The sequence below is a fragment of the Phocoena sinus genome, chromosome 1, assembly GCF_008692025.1.
Source record: "Phocoena sinus isolate mPhoSin1 chromosome 1, mPhoSin1.pri, whole genome shotgun sequence".
Classification (NCBI taxonomy): Eukaryota; Metazoa; Chordata; class Mammalia; order Artiodactyla; family Phocoenidae; genus Phocoena; species Phocoena sinus.
Window position 1 is genome coordinate 9,527,790 of NC_045763.1, and position 20,567 is coordinate 9,548,356.

The window sequence follows — 20,567 nt, forward strand, 5'->3', positions numbered from 1 at the left end:
CTGAGGCTAGCGGTGCTCTCCCCAAAGTGCTCACCCGCCCACATCCCCCTCCTGGCTCGTGACAGGGCCACCCACTGGCAGTGATTTAAGAGCCCAGGAAGCATGTGACTTGCCCAGAAGCAGGCAGCAAGGGAAGCCAGGGGTTACGGTGGAGAGAAGGGTGCTACCAAGGGAAACAGAAACAAAGTGGAGTTGCTGTGGCTCCCGCTTCTGGACATCCCGCCAGGCCCCAGGGAAGCAATATTGATGACTTAGAAGAAACGCTGTGGCCTCAGAACTGGACAGACCTTGGCTCACTTCTTACTTTGCTGTTTATAGACTGTGTGACCTTGACAAGTCTTTCCATCTCTGGGAGCCTGCCTCTGTGTTCCCATCTGTAAAATAGAAAAATGATCCTTCACCTCACTGGCTGGTTGTCAGGATTAAAAGTGCTTTATATGCTATGCAGCCCATTGGTGGCTATTTGAGCATCTGTGGCTTCGCAGGGCCTGGGATTCACCGTGGAGGCGGAGTCCCTGTCTCTGAGCCACAGGGCTCTGAGGTAGGGGTGGCAGACCTCCATTTGCCCAGAGCTCCTGCCCAGCATCCCTGAGGACAGTTTCCCTCCTGCCCGCCTTCTCCTGTTTATGCTTCCTGATCCAGAGCCCGTGTCCTAGGGCCTCTCACACCACCCACCCAACTGCCTGGCCTTAGGAGCCTGGCATGTGGCACAGGCTGCGGGGTCAGGAAATCCTCCCCTCCCCCTCCCAACTCCTTTCAGTGAGTGACAGGTGCTGGATCTCATTTGAGGGTGAGCAAGGGGCACATGTGGCATAGAATAGAGGAGTCTCATGACCTCTCTGTGAAGGGGATGCAGAAGGCCTCGACTTTCCCACCTGCAAGATGGGCATGGGCTGATTCCAGGCTGTCTTTAAAATCTCTTCCATCTCTGACCTCCGTGATCCAGAAGGTTGTATTTACCTGTAACCCTGAAAAGGGGAAGCTTTATGAAGGCTCTTCTGAGGTCATGCTGTCCATCCCCCAGCCTCCAAGTGATTTCCGGGACAGCAGGACCCTGAGGAAGGAGCACTGGCCTGGGGCCCGAGAGACCAGAGTTCCCATCTGTACACTGTGGTCTCCGGCTCACTGTGTGACCTCGCTCGGGTTACTTAACCTCTCTGGGCCTAAGCACCCCTATCTATAAAACATAACAGCACTGATCCTAACACTCCCTTGGAATGTTGGGGAAGTATCAGTGTTGCCTGTGCTTGATGGAGGCCACAGACTGGGGGCGAGGGGGTCTAAGAGTTTTCCCAGGAAGGAGAGTCCACCACTCCCCACCATTAATATCTTTGATTCCCAGTCTCCCTTCTTGCTGACCTCAGTCCCACTTGTTTTAGCTGGAAGGATTTCCTTGACTCAGGCCGCAGTAGCATCAAGAATCCCCCCTGGCTGCTGGTCAGCTTGCATCCGAGACAAGATGCACACCCCTCAGGCAGAACAGGCTTCACGCGTTTCCCACCTCCCCGCCCCTTACTACCTGATTAGCCCCTCTTAAAGTTCAGAAGCCAGACCCTTTGGGGCACCACGGGAAAGTCCGTGCTGTGGGCATCACTGCGGGGCCCGCCGCCTGGGATCCCACAGGTTCGGGGAAGCCTTGAGTGCGGGGTGGGGGGTGGGGTTCCTTGAAGAAGGCTTTGTCACCTGTGATGGACTCACAGCTGTCCCCCTGGTTCTGAGTCCCAGGGCTTTGGGTGTTTGTGCCCCTCCGCTGAGATGTTGACTGTGGGGCTGGGACTCTGGGGCCCATGGTCATTTTCCATCGTGTCGTGACATGAGGTCACAGGTGGTGGTGACATCACTGTGGTTTGGGACACTCGAGGTGCGAGCCCAGGAAGAGAAAGTGTCTGTTCACCGATGGGGGTTTGAAGGAGTCGATTTCCATCTGCCCCAGGTGTGAGCAATGCTGGGGGGAGTTGGGGGGCGGGGCAGCTGTGCAGGAGAGTCCAGACTCCAGCTGTGGTCTGTCTCTGCCCTGGTGGCCTGTTGACCGTGACACACCGCCCTAGCTCTCAGCCTCTACTTCCTCTTTGCAGAAGAGGAGAGGTTGGAACAGGCTGCATCTCAGGTGTCACCTGCGGAGGTTGAGGATTGCAAGACTCTCCATTTTGTTACTAGAACAAGACCTGTTAGCCGGCTCACACGGCTGCAGAGCCCATCTCCCAGGCCCCGGGCCGGCCAGCCGCCCTCCCGTTCTTGGTAGCAGATACTGAGTGGGCACGCGTGGGGACAACTGGCAGTGCCGGGGGACGTCGAGGGACACGGCTGGATCCCTTTGGCCAGCAAACCACTACTCTGCCCCCAGCTTCAGAGCTGGGACCCCGGGTTGATTCAGTGCTTTGGCTGGAGGAAATCCCCAGGGGCTTTTGTTTTCCTCTGCTGTCCAGACAGGGGCCCACCTGTGTGTTTCCACCTGAGCCTGGCCCTGCAGGGGGTGTAGCTGATTTGGCCACATATTCGGGGAACTGAGAGGGCCTGAGGGTGAGAGCAGCACGGGGAGGGATTTGGGGCAGGGGGCTCTGGATGGGCATCTGCCGGACTGCCCGTGGAGAGCCTTCTCCAGTGCCATTCAGGAGAGATGCCGGAGGCTGCGGAAGGGACCGGAGCGTGGGGCTGGGAGTGGGGGTCCTGGGCCCAGCCCTGGCTCAGCCTCCAGCTCGGGAGGGCTTGGCCAGTTCCCTTCTCCTCTCTGACCCCCAGCTGGCGCAGCTGGAAGTGGAGATCAGCAGAGACCTGGCCCAGCCTGAGTGTTAGACAAAGGGGAGGGGGAAGGGGATAGAGAGGGTGAGTGACTTTGGGCAGGAGGTGGCCTGCAGCTCCGGCCTCTGTGGGTCTCCAGCTCAAGGCCCAGGTCTGGACTTGACAGTGACTCTTAGGGAAGGGCTCCCAGCACTTGGCTTTAGTTACCGGGATGGCCGCCAGCATCCTGGGCACCCCTCCGTGTCCTCCCTCCTGCTGACCCAGAGCCCCGCTTCTGTCTGCCACGTGCAGAAGTTCAGCTTGTTCCTGGTGAGCCTGTCACCTCCTGCTCCGCGTTCACAAGCCCCCAGTTCTGCTCCTTCCTGTCCTGTCCTCCTAGCTCTCTCAAGCCCCTCCCCCACCACCCCATGGCTTCACTCGCTTCCTGGCCTGGCCCCTTGGTCACCCCCCTCATCTTTTGACACCTTCCTGACTCTGTCCCCCACATGCCTCTTCCCGCAGTGACCACACAAGGATCTTTTTAAAAGCTGAGCCCTGGAGGGTGGTCAGGATTGGGCTGAGTGGATGCCAGGAGTAGGGATAGCAGGGGATAGTAGCTAGGCCATCCTAGCTGGAGCAACAGGCCTGTTATGGGTGGCGATGGCACTTGAGGCTGTAGGCTGTTTAGGACCAGTTTCTGGAAGTAGTAAAAAATTTTTAAATTAAATTAAAACATTGTAGCAACTGTAACTTTTTTTTTTTTTTAAGTAGTTATGTATTCAGTATTTTATTTATTTATTTTTGGCTGTGTTGGGTCTTCGTTTCTGTGTGAGGGCTTTCTCTAGTTGCGGCGAGCGGGGGCCACTCTTCATCGCGGCGCGCGGGCCTCTCACTGTCGCGGCCTCTCTTGTTGCGGAGCACAGGCTCCAGACGCACAGGCTCAGTAGTTGTGGCTCACGGGCCCAGCTGCTCTGCGGCATGTGGTATCTTCCCAGACCAGGGCTCGAACCCATCCATGTCCCCTGCATTGGCAGGCAGATTCTCAACGACTGTGCCACCACTGTAATTTGTGGAGCGTTTACTAAGCACTTTACATGTGTTATCTCATTTAATCCTCACAACAGTCCCATGAGGTATATACTGTTATCAGTTCCATTCTGCAGGTGAGAAGACTGAGGTTTTTTAGCCTCATTTATTTAAAAAAAAAAAAAAAAGCAAAACTCCTTTGATGCTGCCCTCCAATAGAGGGGAGTCTGGATTCAAAGCCAGGCATCTTTTTTCCAGTGACTATGCTTTCAGCTACCACACTCACTTCGTATCAGGAGTTGAGGCAACGGGGAGCCGCTGATAGTTTTTGAGTGAGGGAGTGACCAGAGCAGAGGGTGTATTAGGAAGATCACCCAGGCCTCAGTGGGAAGGACAGATGAGGTGGAGAGAATGTTGCAATAGTTTAGGCGAGAGCTCTGGCTGAGAGGTTAGTAGCAGGACAGGAAGGAAGGATCAAAGGCTTCAGGGAAGTGGAGTTGGGCTTTGGGCTGGACCAATGACCTAGGGTGGAGACAGAGACACTCGGGAGAAAGGGGAGCCGTCCTTCTCCACCCCATCCTGCAACATGAGGTGCCCATGGCATCAGCCCCGTCCCTGCGACCTGACCGTGGACAGTGTCACCCTCGTGTATTCCTGGAGTTCTTGTGCTCAGCCCCAGCGTGAACCCGGCTTCGCTCACCCTGGCTGCTGCTGGGGTGGACATGAGGCTGGGCAGGGCTGGCCTTTGCATCTCAGGCATGAAATGTGATGAGCCCCCCATGGGCAGAGGGTCAGGATTCCTGGGGGCCTGCCTGCCTCTGTTGCCAGGACCTTGGGACCTTCTCCCTGGGCTTTGGTTTTCCTCTCAGTGGTGAGGTGGGGATAAAAAGGCCCCCCTCCGTCATTTCCCTTTGGGGTCTGGGAGAGTGCGGCAAACCCTGAGCGAGGACTGACGTCCGGGGGTGCTTCGTGGGTGCCAGGCACGGGTCTAATGCATTACATGCCCCGAGTGCCTTCTGTCCTCAAGGCCACCTGGGAAGGGTGTACCATCATCATCCCCATTTGATAGGAGAAGCAGTCGAGGCACAGAGGTTAAGCTTTGGGCTCAGGCTCTCAGCTCACCAGAGGCAGAGCCAAGACCCCACCCCAGGCAGCCCCTTCCGAGCTCTGTGCTTAAACTACCACCCAGAAGTCAGGGTGGTTGCAGTGGCCATGAGGGGCTCTGCCATTCTGGGGACGCCACCCTCTCTCTCTATAAGCCTGTTTCCTGCCCAGTTCTCCTGCTAGCCCCAGCTCATTTCAACTAATTGGAAATGAAACTTTGCTTCTGTTAAACAATTCAGCATCCGTTAGGTACCCGCTGTGGGCTGTGCGCTGGGCTGGGTGTAGAGCCGTGAGTAATAAAAACCCAACGACTGACGCTCAGCTCTTGCTGCCGCCGGGCATGGCGCACTCCACACGCCTTGGCCCAGTGAATCATAACAGCCCCATGAGGTGGGCACTGCTTTTGTCCCCGTTTCAGAGATGGCAGAACTGAGGCTGGTGAGTGGCAGAGCTGGGACCGAAACCCAGGTGTCTGGTTCAGAGCTCACGCTCGAGGGTGCAGACGGGGAGACACAGGGAAGCAAATGATTAACCAAAAGGTGGTCCATGAATTAGAGAGGTATACCCGGGTTGTTGCTGGAGCCCTCGAGGGGGACCTCTGACCCCATCTGCGGGTCCGGAGGAGGTTTCCTTGAGATGGTAGTGGAGAGGACTCTGGAAGGAAGCCAAAGAGTTAGCCCTGCAAGAGGGGAGGGCAGGATGTTTGGGCAGAGGTAGCAGCAGGAGGACACGGGAAGGAGGGTACCAGAGCCAGAGGGATGATGCAGGGTGAGGTGAAGACTGAGTGGGAGATGCTGGCAGGGCCCAGGCAGTGGCCCCCGGGCCCCAGGCTGAGGACATTGAGCTCAGGACAGACTTGGTGTAGGAAGGTGGCTTCAAGTCTGTCTGGGAAGCCTGGGGACCGAGAGTGAGGAGGTTGCAGGTGGTGGCTGGGCCTGGGGTGTGTGTGTTGGGAGGGGATGGAAAGGGTTAGGGTGTTTTCTGCAACTAGACCGAGGGTTCCTTGAGGGCAAGGACCACGCCCCGGTATCTTTGTACCCCGGTGCTTAGCACAAAGCCTGACCCCAAGAACCGGATACCAGCCCGGGCTTCCTGTCCTCCCCCAGCTCACTTCTAAAGCGACATCACAGGCAGCAGGACGGGAGTGGGATGTGTCACCCTTGGCCGCCGCCTGTGATGTGGTCGGTCCTCCTGACGTAGATGCCGTTCCTCTCCGTGATGACAGATGAGCCTCCACTGCCTGGCTCTGGCGTCATCGCCGTGTCAGCTGCACCCCGAAGTCTGCGGGACTCCCGAGAACCCCCTAAGATTGAAGCCAAAATGGTTCTGCTGTCTCTCAGCATATGCCAGGGCCCCAGGGACCTGCCATGGAAATGATGTGGTTTCTCTATTGGTTGAAGCCAGTTTCCCTCCCTGGGTCCTTGGGCAGACGCCTCTGCTCCGCTCCATGGCTGCAGTGTCTGTCCCTGGCATCCTGGAGACCCTTTTGCCTGGGAGAGTCATTGAACCCGCCCACACCTTGCTCACCGTGCGTTCTCCGGGGAGTCACTCTCCCTCTCTGGGCCTCTCCTCTGTGAAATGAGGGAGCAAGAGAAGACCACGGGGTATGAGCCTGTCTGGGGACACTGAGGGACATGCAGCTGGGACTAGTTCTGCCGCTCGCTGGCTACGTGGCCCCGGACATGCTATCGAATATCCGGAAGCCTCTGTTTCTGCATCTCTAAAATGGGGTGATGCTGACCTCGTTGTGTTGGTGCAGAGATAAAACAAGAGAATGCATGTGGGCCTGCTCACTCAGCACTGTCTGCACACCGTAGGTACTACTCCTGGGTCCGAGCAGTCCCTGTCTCTCCCACTTTGTGAAAAGAGAAGTTTTGTGGGGCATGTGTACTCCTCAAGCCTGAAGCTTCCCCCCGTGGCATTCTTCCCACCACATCCCCTTCCTGCTCTCACCCTGCCCAGGGGTGCTCCTGGGGAAGGCTGGGAGTGGGACCCCTTCCCAAGGGTACTGGCATCTAAGTGGGGGGGCGGTGGGGGGGTCTCCAGAAAATCAAAAAGCCTTGGAGACCCCCGCAGTGCTTCGTCAGTGCTGGCAGGAAGGGCAGAGGGCGCCACAGCTTTAGTGCTTTCAGATGACACTGTCTTGGTGGCGGCCACTTCCTCCTCCCTCCCCAGGCCTGTCTTTCTTTGCCTTCCCCTCTCGCGGTCTATTTATAAATAGGAGAAGGGACTGAGGGCCCCCACCTTGGGGTGCATGCAGGGTCTTGGTCGGGGAGCAGAGAGGCAGGAAGTCAGCTGGCGCGGGGTTGCCCAATTCCCCGAGAAGGTGCGCTGACTCCACAATCAGAGGGTCTTGCCTGGTGCCATGGCCCTGCTGCTCACTGGGCAGACCCCAGTGCAGTGCCTACCTTGCCCTAGTCTCCCTCCTCCAGCCCTGGCTGCTAGCTGTGGTTTCTGGTCCTCCAGGGTGAGAGTTGGGAGGAGTGGGACAGAGAGGGAGTAGAGGGTGGGGAAAATTCATGCCACACCCACCAGCTAAGTCTGGTCCTGCTCTGGCTTTGCCCCCTGCTGGCCTCTGAGGCTCACCTTCTTTCAGGGACTCACAGTCACATCCCTGTCCCTTATCCTGGACACTGTGTCCTCTGGCCACTTAATGGACGCCTGGCTGCTGGGTTTTGGTCACTCACCCAGACTCTTTATTTAGGGGTCCCCTCACCCCTCCAGGTGTTCCGCTTGAGTAAAGTCCCTTGGAGACCACCCAAGGCCACTACCCTAGAAAGCCCACATCTGACCTGCAGGCATCCCCTCCTCCCTCTGCCTTAACGAGGCCCACTCCGCTGTCCCTGCAGCTGGCCTACTGCCGTCTCCTGACCTGGGGCTTCTTGAGGACTGGGCCTGGGGTCAGCCTGAGGGTGACTCCATAACTCCAAGGGTCACGGGTCAGCTTCCCCAGACCTGCTCTTGAGGAGAGAGGGAAACCCCCTCCATTGCAAGGCCTGCATGGGCCACCTAGCGCCTCACCAAAACTGGGCCGCCTGCCCTCAGCGACTTGTCCTTGCCGTGCCTGTTCTTAGCTGAAACTAAGGCAGAGAGAGCCCGGTTCTAATATTCCATCCGACACAAGGCCACATGTGTGTCAGGGCCTTTGCAGACCCTTAGAGCGCCCCCCCCCCCGGGTCCCCTGGGAGTCTGGGAGAAGATGACGGACCCAAGTTAAGATCCCCTGCCCCCCGCCTTTGCGCCTACAATAACCCGAGGAGGAAGGAGGAGGCCGGGCAAGGTGTTATGTCACTATTTTACGGATGACAGTGTCGAGACTCAGAGAGTAAGTGATGTTCCCAAGTCCCGTAGGACCAGCATATGTATCCAGATCTTCTGAACCGAGGCCAAAGCTCCTCCTGTGAGGCCAGGTGTCCGTATATGTGGGGGGATGGACATCTCCAGCCCCCCTTCTCCCAGGGGACACTTGCTCAGGCCACCCTCACCCTCGGAGAGCGTTTGAGGGGCAGAGCTGGGGCAAGGAAGCCCCTCCCCACACCCACCCTCAGCCTTGCCTCACACCCCAGCCCCTACCTCCTAGGTCAGTCAGTTTTTCCACCTCTCATGTGGGTGGGCCACCCACCCACCCCATCCTCCTGAGGTCTCGGGAGGGGGCTGAGCTTTTTGATGCCCATCCTGAAGAAGCCAGAGCTGGAAAGGGCTTAGAACCTCAACCAGGCCACACCACCATTTTACAGATGAGGAAGCTGAGGCACAGAGAAGCTGGTTACCGCCCACAGTAGAAGAAGTGCCTGAGTGGGGGAGGGAGGACCTTTGGGGTGGGCCCAGGGCAGGGAGGGTTGAGATCCAGTCTTTCTGGGGCAGGGAAGGAACACAGAGCTGGAGGTGAGGAGACCTCTGAGGCTCAGTTTTCTCATCTGTGACTTGGGAATACCGATATTACCAACGTCACAGCACTGGAATGAGGAATCAGAGACGGTAACGCGTGTGAACAGCTCTGCACGATACAAACTTCCAGGACAAGGTGCTGCTGTTCCTGTCTCCTAGCGCCCTCACCCTCTCCCTCACCTTCGCCCACCCTGACCTAGCTGCCCTGGCCCCCTGGCTGTGCCTGGAACACGCGGAGCACATCCTCCCTGGGGCTTCTTGCCCCACCTTGCTTTTCCCTTTTCCTTAGCTCCTGCTACCACCTCCCATTTTCCACTGTGCGTGTCTGTGTCTCCCCAACTAGAGCCCAGCTTCCTGGGCAGGGACTTGCTTATGTTTGATGCTGAGTGCCCGGCACCTTCATGTTTGTTGAATGAATGAATGAACGTTTCCACCTTTGCCCCTGTCTTTCTCCACCACTAAATGAGAGGTCATCTGAGATCATCTCTAAGGTTCCTGCCAGCCCTGAGCTGCTGCGCCTCAGTCCCACCCCCGCTTCTGGGCCGTGTTTCCCGGTCATCGGCTCCCGCGTGTCCCTCCAGCACTTGACACAGCTGCAGATCAGCTGGGCCAGCACTCCCTGTTCACAGGCTCCTACCTTTGAGCCTTTGCTGACCCCACTCCTGCTTGCTGAGGAGCTGCCAGCTCCTGACAGGTCAAGGATCCCCGTGAAACAAGCAGTTCTGGGAAGGGCAGGGTCTCAGGTGCTGGATGTCCCTGCCCGCTGCAGGAGACGGGCTCTTCTGAGATTCCTGCGTGGTTACCTGGGAAACCAGGTCAGAGCTGAGGTCAGAGGATGTTGGCCTGAGGCTGAGAGAGGTCCCTTGCACTGGTGTGTGTGTGTGTGTGTGTGTGTGTGTGTGAGAGAGAGAGAGAGAGAGGAAGGGAGGGAGGGAGGGAGAGGGTGCGTGTGCCCGTGTGAACCAGCTCCCCAGGCTCCGCTCAGCGTGGAGGTGGATGAACGGGTGCTGGTGGCACGGTGGTGACTCAGGGCAGAGGGTGGATCCCAGGGGCTGGCCCCTTTAGCTGTCCTGAGGAGGGGAGCAAAGACTTCTCCAGTGGGACCAGAGCAAGAGTCACATCCCAACTCCACCTCTTCCCTCCCAGACCTCAGACAAATGACTTGATCTCCCCGAGCTGTGAAGTGGGCACGTACCCACCAGCTTTTGGGGGGTAGGAGTGGGGTATTATAAAGTGCTTGCAGCCTGGCCTGTAGATAGTTGGTGCCTAAGGAATATCCTGTGTTTTCCTTTCCTCTCCGAAGGGCCAAAGCTGAGAACCTGGAAGAGTGCTGGAGGCCACATGGTGGGAGAGGGTGCTGAGTTTGGCAGGCGCTTGGGGTCCTGGGTCTGTGTCGAGGGCAAGGGAAGCTTGGGCCCACAAGAGAAGGGAGGCAGGATAGCGGTGTCGGGGGTGTGGCTCTTCTGGTGTAGCCTTGGGTGCATCGCTTCACCTCTCAACCATCTGTGAAATGTTGGTGAGGAGTCTATCCGATGGGGGGTCCAACACGTACTGTCACTCCTGGGATGTAGAGGAAATGGAGCTGCAGACTCCAATGTGAGGCAGCTCTGAGGCCTGTGGTGGATGAGCAATGGGCCCTGTTGGCCCCTTGTGCACAGGCATCACTCAGCTGCCACCAGCCGGGCCCTGGCATGGCCTTTGGGAAACCCCAGGAGGTGGGTTGGCTTCTTTCCATCTCTATTTCCCCGTCTGTGAAATGGGCACAATCAGATGTGCCTCACAAATTGGATGTTAGATGGGTCCTTCCTTCTCTCCTTCCTTCCTTCCCTCTCCCTCCCTCCTTCCTTTCATCTATCATCCTCTCTCCCTCTCTTTATCTATCTGTCCATCCATCCATCATCCATCCACCCATTCACCCATCCATCCATCGTCTATCTTCTCCAATCTCCCCCAACACACACACACACACACACACACACACACACACACACACACACACACACGCTGGGTCACAGATTTCCCACCTGTTAGATGAGTGCTTAGTGCTCACCAGTGGTTCCCAGTGTTTGCTTGGGGATGCTGTATTTTGAAAGATTGGCTCTGCTAAGCATACCGAGTGAATTCAGTACTACCCAATTCATTTCCTCATTCTAAAATGTCGGTCAGAGCTCCCCTGTGGGTGGGTGGAGTGTGGCTCTGAGCCTCCCTGACACCAGACAAAAGAACAGAAGCTTCCTTAGCACCGAGTTTCCCAGAGGCTGCTCACCATGTTCTGGGCACCTCCAAGGACCCTCTGCTTGTATGGCTCCTTTGCTGACCTGAGACGCAGCTCCTAGGGCTGTGCCCCAGCTTAGCCTCTGCTCTGGTGAGCAGGGCAGTGGAGGGAGTGACCTTTTGTCCCACTCTGCAAGGGGCTTTCTGTTCCTCATTGTTTAGCCATGACAGGGCAGTGGTTTGGTTTTTTTTTTTTTTCCTGTCCAAGAGCATAAACAGGCCTCAAGATTGCTGAAAGGAGGGCTGACCTCCTCCGCCCGCTGCCAGCAGCTCGGGCTGGAGTCAGAGCGGCAGGAGGAAGTGTAGGGAAGGGGGTTCAGAGCGGGATTCAGACAGGAAAAGACCCTGGAGGGGAGGCCGCTGGGCAGTGGCCTGGGGGCCCTGGGGGTCCAGCTGCCCGCCTTTGTCCCGGAACCCTTGCCCCATGGGTGGAGAGAGAGCCCAGACTTGGCCAAGGCAGGGCCCTTTCCCGTCAGGTCCTTTGGGCCCTGACAGGAAATCCTCCCCCAGGCAGGGCAGGCGCCCTGGGCTGCACCACAGAGGGCTGCCCCGGTGAGGGGGGGCGGGGGAAGGAGGAGTCCTCTCCCCGCCGGTAGCTGCCAGGCCTGTGGCTCTCAGGGCCCACAGGAGTGAGGGGCTCCCCTAGTTACCCCTAGGGTACTTGGGGGGAGGAAGCCCACCGTGTGCAGGGTCCTTGAGACCTGTGCCCGCCACCCTGGGGGGCAGGGGGCTCGAGGGAAGGAGGTGTGACCCCACCCTGCCCCCAGGGTGCTGTCTGCGGTGGGGTTGGGGGGAGGCTGCCGCCCGGGCTGCTCAGTCAGAGTGCGAGGCACAGCGGGCTGCAGGGGGGCTGGGGGGGCACTTAGGCCTGCGTTGCAGCCAGTGTGCAGCGAATGGTGGTGCGAAGGGGGCTGCCGGAAGCACGATCCTCCGGTCTCGGGGCTCCCCCAGCCTTTGATTGCTAGGTCTCCTCCACGTGCTGCCCCAGCGCCTCTTGCTCTGGCCTGCCTGCTGCTCAGCTTTGCTCAGCACTGGCGCATGGGAATCGCTTGGCAGGTTTTCTTCTTTCTTTTCTTTTCTTTTCTCTTCTCTTCTCTTCTTTTCTCTTTTCTTTTCTTTTTTTTAACAGTACAGCTTCCTGGGCAGCACCCCCACCCCCCCACCCCCACCCCGGGGGTTCCTGCCCCTTCTTTGCGGTGGGAGTGGGCATTATAATAGACCCCCTCCAGGGGCTTTGGACGCAGGCAGTGACCCCCACCCCCAGTAAGTGGGAGGAGCCCGGAGAAGGGGCTTTACTCCAGGAGCAAACAGGGAGGGAGGAAGTATCAGGACTGAGTGAGTGTGTGTGAGTGTGTGTGAGTGTGTGTGAGTGCGTGTGAGTGCGTGTGTGTGTGTGTGAGAGAGAGAATGTGTGTGTGCGCATGCGGGCGCAGCCATGGGCATATAAGCTTACAGTCCAGATGGGGTGGAAGTTACTTTTTAGGCTCTGGGTCATGCAGAATGGATCCCACTTCCCTTGCCAGCCTGCATCTCTCCCAGCCTCCTTAGAGCTGCCTTCCTGGGGTTTGGCACCAGGCCTGGGGTGAGGGTGTGGGTGAGGGATGGGCCTCAGGGGCCGATCAGCATGGAGGGTGCACCCGTGTTACGGCTTGGTGTCCCTGGCGCCAAGGGTGGGCCCCTCCAGGAAATGATCCTGTAATGAAGCCCACTGCTGACATTACTGCGCCCTGAGCACCTAACCGTCAATACACACCAGGCTCCGCGGTGGCAGCGAACAGTCACCGGGCAGAGGAGGCAGCTCGGCCAAGGCCACGGGGGCCACAAGAGCCACAGGTCACTGCGCAGCCCCTGGGGGTCATCCCCCGATGCTTCCAGCTGTTGGCGCCGAGCTGTGTGCAGCCAGGGTAGGTCTGCCAGGCCGAGTGCGGCAGGCAGCTGGGTTTCCAGGCCCACTCGTCCTGGATGCAGGGACCAGCCAGGGGCCCACCTGCCCCTGGCTCCGGCAGTCATGCCTCCCTGGTGGTGCTGTGGAGGGGGAGGGGAAGGCCACGTGACAGCCTGCCTCCCTACAGTTCATGCCCTCTGACCCCACGGGTTGGGGGGCGATGCTCTGGAGCGTGAACAGTGTCACGGCGTTGGTCCCACCTGAGGGCTGGGAGCCATTATGGGGCAACACCCAAGACAGCTGGAGATGGGCGCCCTGCTGGCATAGGGGATCTGTGTGGGGTGCAACTACATCCACTAAGTAGGGCACCTGGAGCACATTGACCAGCTCCTGGCACCCCATAAGTGCTCCAGAAATGTAGCTATCATCATCAACAAATATTCTTCTCCTGAGCCCAAACTCTGCTGTGGGCCCCATGTTGGAAGCTGAGGGTCTAGAGGTGATGAGGTCGTCGTTTCTGCCCTTTGCATGGCAGACGTGTGCATGTGTGTATGTCTGTGTGTGTTCTGTGCACAGGTATACGCACGTGTGCATGCAAATGTACCCGCGAGGGTGGCAGGACGAGAAGGTACCCCATTTCAGCACAGTGAGATGATCCTCAGGAGGGCATATTCAGTGTTTAGAGAGAGCCCAGAGCGGGAGGAACCTGAATCAGCCTGGCGGAGTCCGGGAAGGCTTCCCAGAGGAGGCAGCACTCAGCTGGAAGGACAAAGGGGTGATTACCAGGTGCAGAGGGAAGGCGAGGCAACGGCTTCCCTCTTGGGAAGGCACGGCTGATCTGTGCTGAACTCTGCCGTTCGCTGTGACCGAGGCCATCGCCTTCTGGGAGGCTTCAAGGCGTCGCCTCTGCCCCATGTGGTGTGAGGAGCTGGCCCCCCACTCCGGCCAGCTGGTTCCACGTCTCCGCCTGCAGACATGCGTGTGCTACACTGAGGGGGGTGGGGGAGGTGAAAGAAGGTAGGGACTACCCTTCTTCTACCTCTACCCACCCCCCACCAAAGGGAGAAGTCCCCGTGTCAGTAGAGCCCCAGCAGGGAGAAGGCCAAACACTTGCAGGACGCAAGATGGGGATCTGGGCGTACAGCGTAGCAGGATCCACGGGTGGCCAAGCTAATGGCTGTCCTCCCCTTCCCCATTCCAGGCTGTGTTTATCCCCTATGTCCCAGAGCCCGGGAGCTCGTGCCGGCTGCAAGAATACTACAACACAAAGGTCCAGATGTGCTGCAGCAAGTGTCCACCAGGTGAGGGCAGCCACTGAGGCTCTTGCCCTCAGCCTGGCTGGGTCCCTGTGGGGGCGGTGCCTTGAAGGGAATGGGTGTGTTATGGGGGTTAGGGGTCAGGGTCATGACCCTGGACTCTTACTGAGCTCCCACTGGTTCCATGAAACGACCCCCTGCTCCCTCTTGCTTCTGGGCCTTTGCACATGCTGTTCTCTCTGCTTGGTGCACTTCCCAACTCCTTTCCCCTGGTCTACTCCTGCTTATCGCTTAGGCCTCTGATGTTTCCCTCCTCCAGGAAGCCTGCCAGCACTGCCTGGCCAGATCTGACTCCTCCTTTCCGCTCCCACTGGCCCTTGGCATCCCCCATGGCAGCAGCTCTTTTGACATTGTGAGATCCTGCCCTGGGTCTCTTTTGTTGCCCCCACTGTGTGCTCCTCAGAACAGGGACTGTGGCTTGTTCTCTGCTGAATCCCTAGTACTCGGCACAATACCTGGCACATAGCAGGTGCTCAGAGCATATTTGACTGAATCAGTGACTGCTACCCATTTCACAGATGGTGGACCCGAGGCCTAATCCCAGTTGGGAGAGGCAGGTGGCCCAACACCTGGTGCTGTCCATACATTCGTTTGTTTATAATTTATTCCTGTGATGTTTATAAAGCATTTTCTGAGTGTCAGGCACTGTTCTGAGTGCTGGGAATACAACAGAGAGCAGGGCAGACAAAATCCTCGCCCTTGTGGATTTTGCATTCTAACAGAGGCCTAGACAAATAAACCAGTAGAAGAAATAGACGTATGGTCTGTGAAGGAAACAAGGCAGGGGAAGGCAGACAGAGACAGAGTAGGACATGCTGTTCTATATGGGGTGGTCATGGAAGGCCTTTCTGAGGAGCTGACACGTGGGCAGAGACATGCAGGAGGTGAGGGAGTGAGTTATGCAAACATACGGGGTGGGGGGGAACAGCATGTGCAAAGGCCCTGAGGTGTTAGCTTCTTTGGTGAACGTGGAGAACAGCGTGTGTCCTAGAGTGAGTAAGCAGGAACCATGGTAAGGAGTTTAGATTTTCTTCTGCAGGATCCAGAAAGGCATTGAAGAGCTTTGAGCCTGAGATGTGGGCAGGCACATATGTACCTGTCACCTCCAATGGCCATTTTAAGAGACCCCAGGGGAAGTGACTCTTCTTTCTCCTGTTAACCGGTAGGGTCTCTGTAAGAAGTTACTAGATTAGCACAGCAGTGGAGGTGGCAGGTTAAGAATGGGGACAGGCACTCAGAAGAGAAACTTCTTAAAGGTTCGCCTGGGTGTTCTCCCATCCCCTGGCATGCCTTCTCTGGAGGCCTTCAGGAGTCCCATGGTCTCATCCTTGATGGGATACCAGGGATGACTACTATTGCCTTTTTTACCTTTCCCAGCTGGAGAATTTCAGCCAACTATAAAGAAGAAAGGAACCGGCAAACCAGTTCTAACTAAGGTGTTATTGACTAATAATAGGCAATTCCAATGGTGGAATTCCAGGTACCTGAAAAGAGCAGAGAGGAAGATATTTTATGAGCACTACGGGGTTCAAAGATGGCATGACAGCTGGTACATGTTAGATGGGAAAGGATGCAGAGTCGAAACTCCATCAAAGAGCCTTCCCAGCCAGGCCTTGCAACTCTGGGGCTCTGGAGGACAAGGGATGAGCCCAGGGTCCCAGCAGAACCCCCCCAGCCCTCCCCTCCTCCGCTGAGACTCCTGGCCTTGCTTTCTCAGGCTACCACGTACAATCCTTATGCAACCAGACCTCAGACACCGTGTGTGACTCCTGCGAGAGCAGCACATACACCCAGCTCTGGAACTCGGTCCCTGCGTGCTTTAGCTGTAACTCCCACTGCAGCTCTGGTGAGTTGGCCCAGAGTGAGGGGTAGTCCTGGGCATCCTCCCCCGGCCACCATGCACTCCAGCCCCTTTGCCTGGGAGCTGGCTGGGATTATCCCAGACCTTTGTTTTCATGCCCCAGGGCACAGGTACAGCTCTTTACTTTTTATCAGCGGCACTGTCATCCTGTCTCACCGAATCCTCTTTAATAGCCCCTTGGGGCAGACAGGCCAAGGGCAGCAGTGGGAAAATGGTGCCTGGTTTTAGAGTTGAGGACATTATGCTTGGGAAAGCAGGCATGCTCGTCCCTGCTGCGATGGAGACTCTGTGTCCAGCAGTCTCTTGGCCCCGTCCTGAGGGCAGTTCAGCGGTCTGCTGGAGACCAGAGCTGTCTGGGGGTGGTGGGGCTGGGTGGGAAGACAGAGTGGGCATGGCAGTGGGTGGGGCTGGTGGAGGCAGGAGTGACCCTCGGCTGTCTTCTCGCACCTCTAGACCAGTTGGAAACTCAAGCCTGCACAGCAAAACAGAACCGCATCTGCACCTGCAAGCCGGGCTGGTACTGCACCCTGGGAAGGCAGGAGGGGTGCCGGCTGTGCGTGCCGCTGCGCAAATGTGGCCCTGGCTTCGGCGTGGCCAAACCGGGTACGGGGCCAGGGCCAGAGGTCCTTGGGGACCCCCTTGGGCCTCTCCTTCCTTGGAGCGTCGTCAGTGGCGGCCAGGTGCCTGGTACCCATCTGTCCAACCATCCCGATTCATTCTTTCCTCCAGCACTCCTGATCAGGCACCCCCTGTGTGCTAGGCCCTGGGGATCCAGAGATGGATCAGATTAAGCCCCAGGCTACTGGAAGATCGGGTGGTGCCCCAGGAAGACACAGTCACTAGAATTAGTTAAGGACAAACCGCCCAGGTGTGTGTGTGTTCGTGTTAAAGGGGAGAGGTGCAGACCGAATTCCTCAGGCCCCTCATTCTTCCCCGAGGGCTCCAGTTCCCCTAGGGCCAAGGCGCACCTCTCCATGGAATATCTGAGTTGGTGACAGTTTCTGATTTTTCTTGAAGGAACTGCAACATCAAATGTGGCATGCGCTCCCTGTGCCCCAGGGACGTTCTCCGACACAACGTCATCCACGGATACTTGCAGGCCCCACCGGATGTGAGTGGCTGAATCCTCTGCTTCTGAAGGAGCAAGGAGGGGCTGTCCCTGGGTGATCATGAGGCCTAGAGCACAGAACAGCGTGCCATGGTGGCCAGAATCCCCCCAGTTACTCCCTCGGGTTGAGGCATTGCCGAGCCCTGTTCAATGCCAGGACTGGTTTATCTGACAGTGGGTGGGTCCCTGAACAGACAGCATGGTGAGCAAGAGTTTTGCTCTGGAAGTCAAGACTGGGTGGGGTCATAGGGGACATAAGTCTTGAAAGAGGGCGTGGCACACGAACCCGCTCCCCTAACCCAGTTGCTGGGCCCCTTGCACACTGGCCTAGGTCCCACGAGTGAGCCCAGCTACCCTGAGCCATTCAGTCCCCTGTTGTCCCTGACCAAGCCCCCTCCTCCCCCAGCTGTAGCTCGGTGGCCATCCGTGGCACCTCAGAGATGGATGCAGTCTGCACATCTGTGCTCCCCACCCTGAAAGTGACCCCGGGCCCAGCCCTCACAAGATCCCAACACATGGAGCCGACTCCACGGTCCAGCACAGCTCCAAGCACCTCCGTCCGGCTCCCGATGGCCCCAGGTCCTCCAAGTTACCCAGTTGAAGGGCGCAACACAGCAAACATGTCTCTTCCCATCGGTAAGTCACAAGGGGGCCCATTCATCCTTCCTCCCTCCCTCCCTCCCTCCCGTCTTAGAGTCTTACCAAGAGCTTGTTATGGGCTAGACCCTGTACGCCATCCTGGGATGTAGGTAGCGTTGAGACTTGCCTTCTTCCAAGACTTACTAATGCCACTAGGAATTACTGGGTGGGGAGAGGTAGGGTCAGCGTTTTATGTGAAAGTGGAGATGGCCTTCTGGTTGCCGTTTCCGACGAACCTATTAGGCTTTGACAGTGGGCTGGACCAGGTCACCTCATGGGCTTCCCTTCTGGGGTTAGGACTACATCAGGCCAGAGGGCTCAAACTCGTGGCCCTTGGGCTGAGTGTGGCCTACAGACACGTTTCGTTTGGTGCACGGATTTTGGGTTGTTTTGTAATCAAATTTGAGAGCCTCTGCACTGGGCTTGCCCCTCGCCTGCGATGACCCCAGTCATCTTTGGTTGGCAGCTGACCTGTCTGGTCCCTGGTACATTTGAGTTTGCTTTTTGCAGCTGTTTTGAACTTCTCTTTTCCTTCTAGGACTCATTGTGGGTGTGACAGCATTGGGCCTGCTAATAATAGTCCTGGTGAACTGTGTCATCATGACCCAGAAAAAAAGTAAGATTCCATCCTTCCTTCATTCATCCATCTATTTACACATCCGTTCAGGAAGCTTTTCTGGGGCACCCCTCTGAGTCCAGCACTGGGCACAGCCTTATGGGTCAGACAGAGCTGGGTATGGCAGCCCCTGTCCTTAGAAGCTTAGAGTCTGGGGCGGAAGGCCCTTCCACTAACTTATCTCCTAAAAGGCAAGATGCCCTCAGGGCTATCCAAGAGGGTAGAAGTCCAGGATTCTTGTCTGGGGATCCTGGGGGTTCAGGCCTTCTGGAGCAGGTGGCATCTGAGCTGGGCAAGATTTTGATGGAGACATGAGTGCAGGAAAGAAAGGGCATGCAAAGCAGGGGGCATGGTATGAGCAAAGGGGGGCAGGCTGAAGAATGGTTTGGGGGGGGTGTTGAGGGCTGGCTGGAGAGTTGGGTATGGGGGCTTCTGTGTACCTTGTCTGATAGGTAATTGCTCCCCCCAGGGCTGGGCCTACTCCGACTGCTTCTGCTTGGGGCCCGTGATCCCTCCTAGTTAGAAGAGATGTGACCTGAGGAAGTCACTGTCTCTGACTTGTCCCCTCTCTCCTCTTTGCAGAGAAGCCCTTCTGCCTGCACGGAGACGCCAAGGTGGTGAGTGCCCCTCTGCCTTCCCCCTCCTCCTTCCCTTGTCTTCTTCCTGCTGGGCTGGGTTGTCCCATGGGAAGCAGTGAATTCTCTAGGTTGGTCTGTCCGGTGTCAGGCAGCGTGCAGAGCCCTGGGAGGCTGAGAAAAGGCCAGCCAGGGTCTGTTGCTGGGACTAGTAAAGGTGACTTGAGTGTGAAAGGCCATATCAGGGAGGAGAGGGGTCAGTGGTGTCAGTGGCAGGCGTGTGGTCATGGACCCATGGTGTGACCTTGGACTGACATGAAATTGCTCATGGCTGTTTCCTCACCGTTAAATGGGGACAGTGTCTCAGCCAGCTTGCAGGGCTGTGCCTTTCACCCAGCTGGCAACAGTTCTCAGCATCTCCATCATGTTTACAAAGCACTTCCTCATGGAGCAGTGGGTCTCAAGCTGCGTGCTAGGGTACCCAAGTGTTCCACAGAGGGTCCTTCCTGGGGGGTCATCTCTGGGGTTGAGGTTAAGACTAGTGGTCTGGGCCTGGGTCCTCCCCCAACTTCACCCTCTGATCATTTTTATGAAGTAGAGTGTGTGCAGGATTTTTGCTAGAAACAGAACACCAACGTAGTATTTCATCAGTTCTCCATCAGGAGGGCATTTGGCTGCAAGTAACCAAAACCATTAGGGTGACTTAAAAGGGCTTTATATTCTGTCACACCACAAAGTTGAGGGGTTGATGGCTGCTGGAGGGGTTTGGTTGCCTCCTTCTGTGAAGCCAGCAGGACCCCAGGCTCTGCCATCTTTGGTGTGTTGGCTTTTGTTCTCTTGCTTGTGGCCTGTGTCATAAGATGTCATAAGATGATAATCACCACTGCGTATGTGACCTCCAGATTTGAGGCAGGAAAAAGGGGAACTGGCCAGGACAGCCATGGTGCCTTTTACAGGAAATCAGACACTTTCCTAGAAGCCCTGGGTAGACGTCTCCTTTTGTCTCATTGGCCAGATGGTATCATGTGACCACCCCTAGCTGCAAGGGAGGCTGCAAAAGGGGGTGCTTTGCTTTCCTAGCCTTTATGGTAGAGGAGAACCAGGGTGAGGGCTTGGAAATGGGTGTGGGGTGAGCCAGTACATGGTGTCTGCTGCCACTCTGCACCAGGTAGGCAGGGCAGGTTTTCATATCCAGTTTTACAGATGAGGAAACAAGAGTCCAAAGAGTTCCCTCCGTGTCCCCCGTCCTGCTGGGGCAGGGTTTCTCAACTCTGCCTGCTAATTCTTTGTCATGAGGGGCTGTCCTGTGCGTTGTGGTCTACTCAGCAACATCGCTGGCCTCTCCCCACTAGATGCCAGTAGCACTGCCTCCCAGGAGTGAGAAGCAAAATGTCTCCAGACATTGCCAAAGGGCCCCCGGAGGGCAGGATCACCCCCGGTTGGGAACCACTGTGCTAGGGTAAAGCTCAGTCCTGGTGGCCCAGTGCCTGAGGTTTACACAGGGTTTTGGCCTTGGTAGGGACCAGACTGATTTCATCCTCTGATTGTCCTGACAAG

The 20,567-nt window shown here is 57.1% G+C and overlaps 1 protein-coding gene across 1 annotated transcript in view; it reads left to right on the forward strand.

Moving 5' to 3' along the window:
• The window catches only part of TNFRSF1B (TNF receptor superfamily member 1B), a 34,278-nt gene that overhangs the window by 4,990 nt on the left and 8,721 nt on the right, over nucleotides 1–20,567 (forward strand). Inside the window, exons 2-8 of the mRNA XM_032637273.1 lie at nucleotides 14,097–14,196; nucleotides 15,929–16,057; nucleotides 16,526–16,675; nucleotides 17,090–17,183; nucleotides 17,587–17,816; nucleotides 18,358–18,435; nucleotides 19,018–19,052. Of these exons, the coding sequence (XP_032493164.1) occupies nucleotides 14,097–14,196; nucleotides 15,929–16,057; nucleotides 16,526–16,675; nucleotides 17,090–17,183; nucleotides 17,587–17,816; nucleotides 18,358–18,435; nucleotides 19,018–19,052 (816 nt within the window). The remainder of the gene's footprint in view (nucleotides 1–14,096; nucleotides 14,197–15,928; nucleotides 16,058–16,525; nucleotides 16,676–17,089; nucleotides 17,184–17,586; nucleotides 17,817–18,357; nucleotides 18,436–19,017; nucleotides 19,053–20,567) is intronic.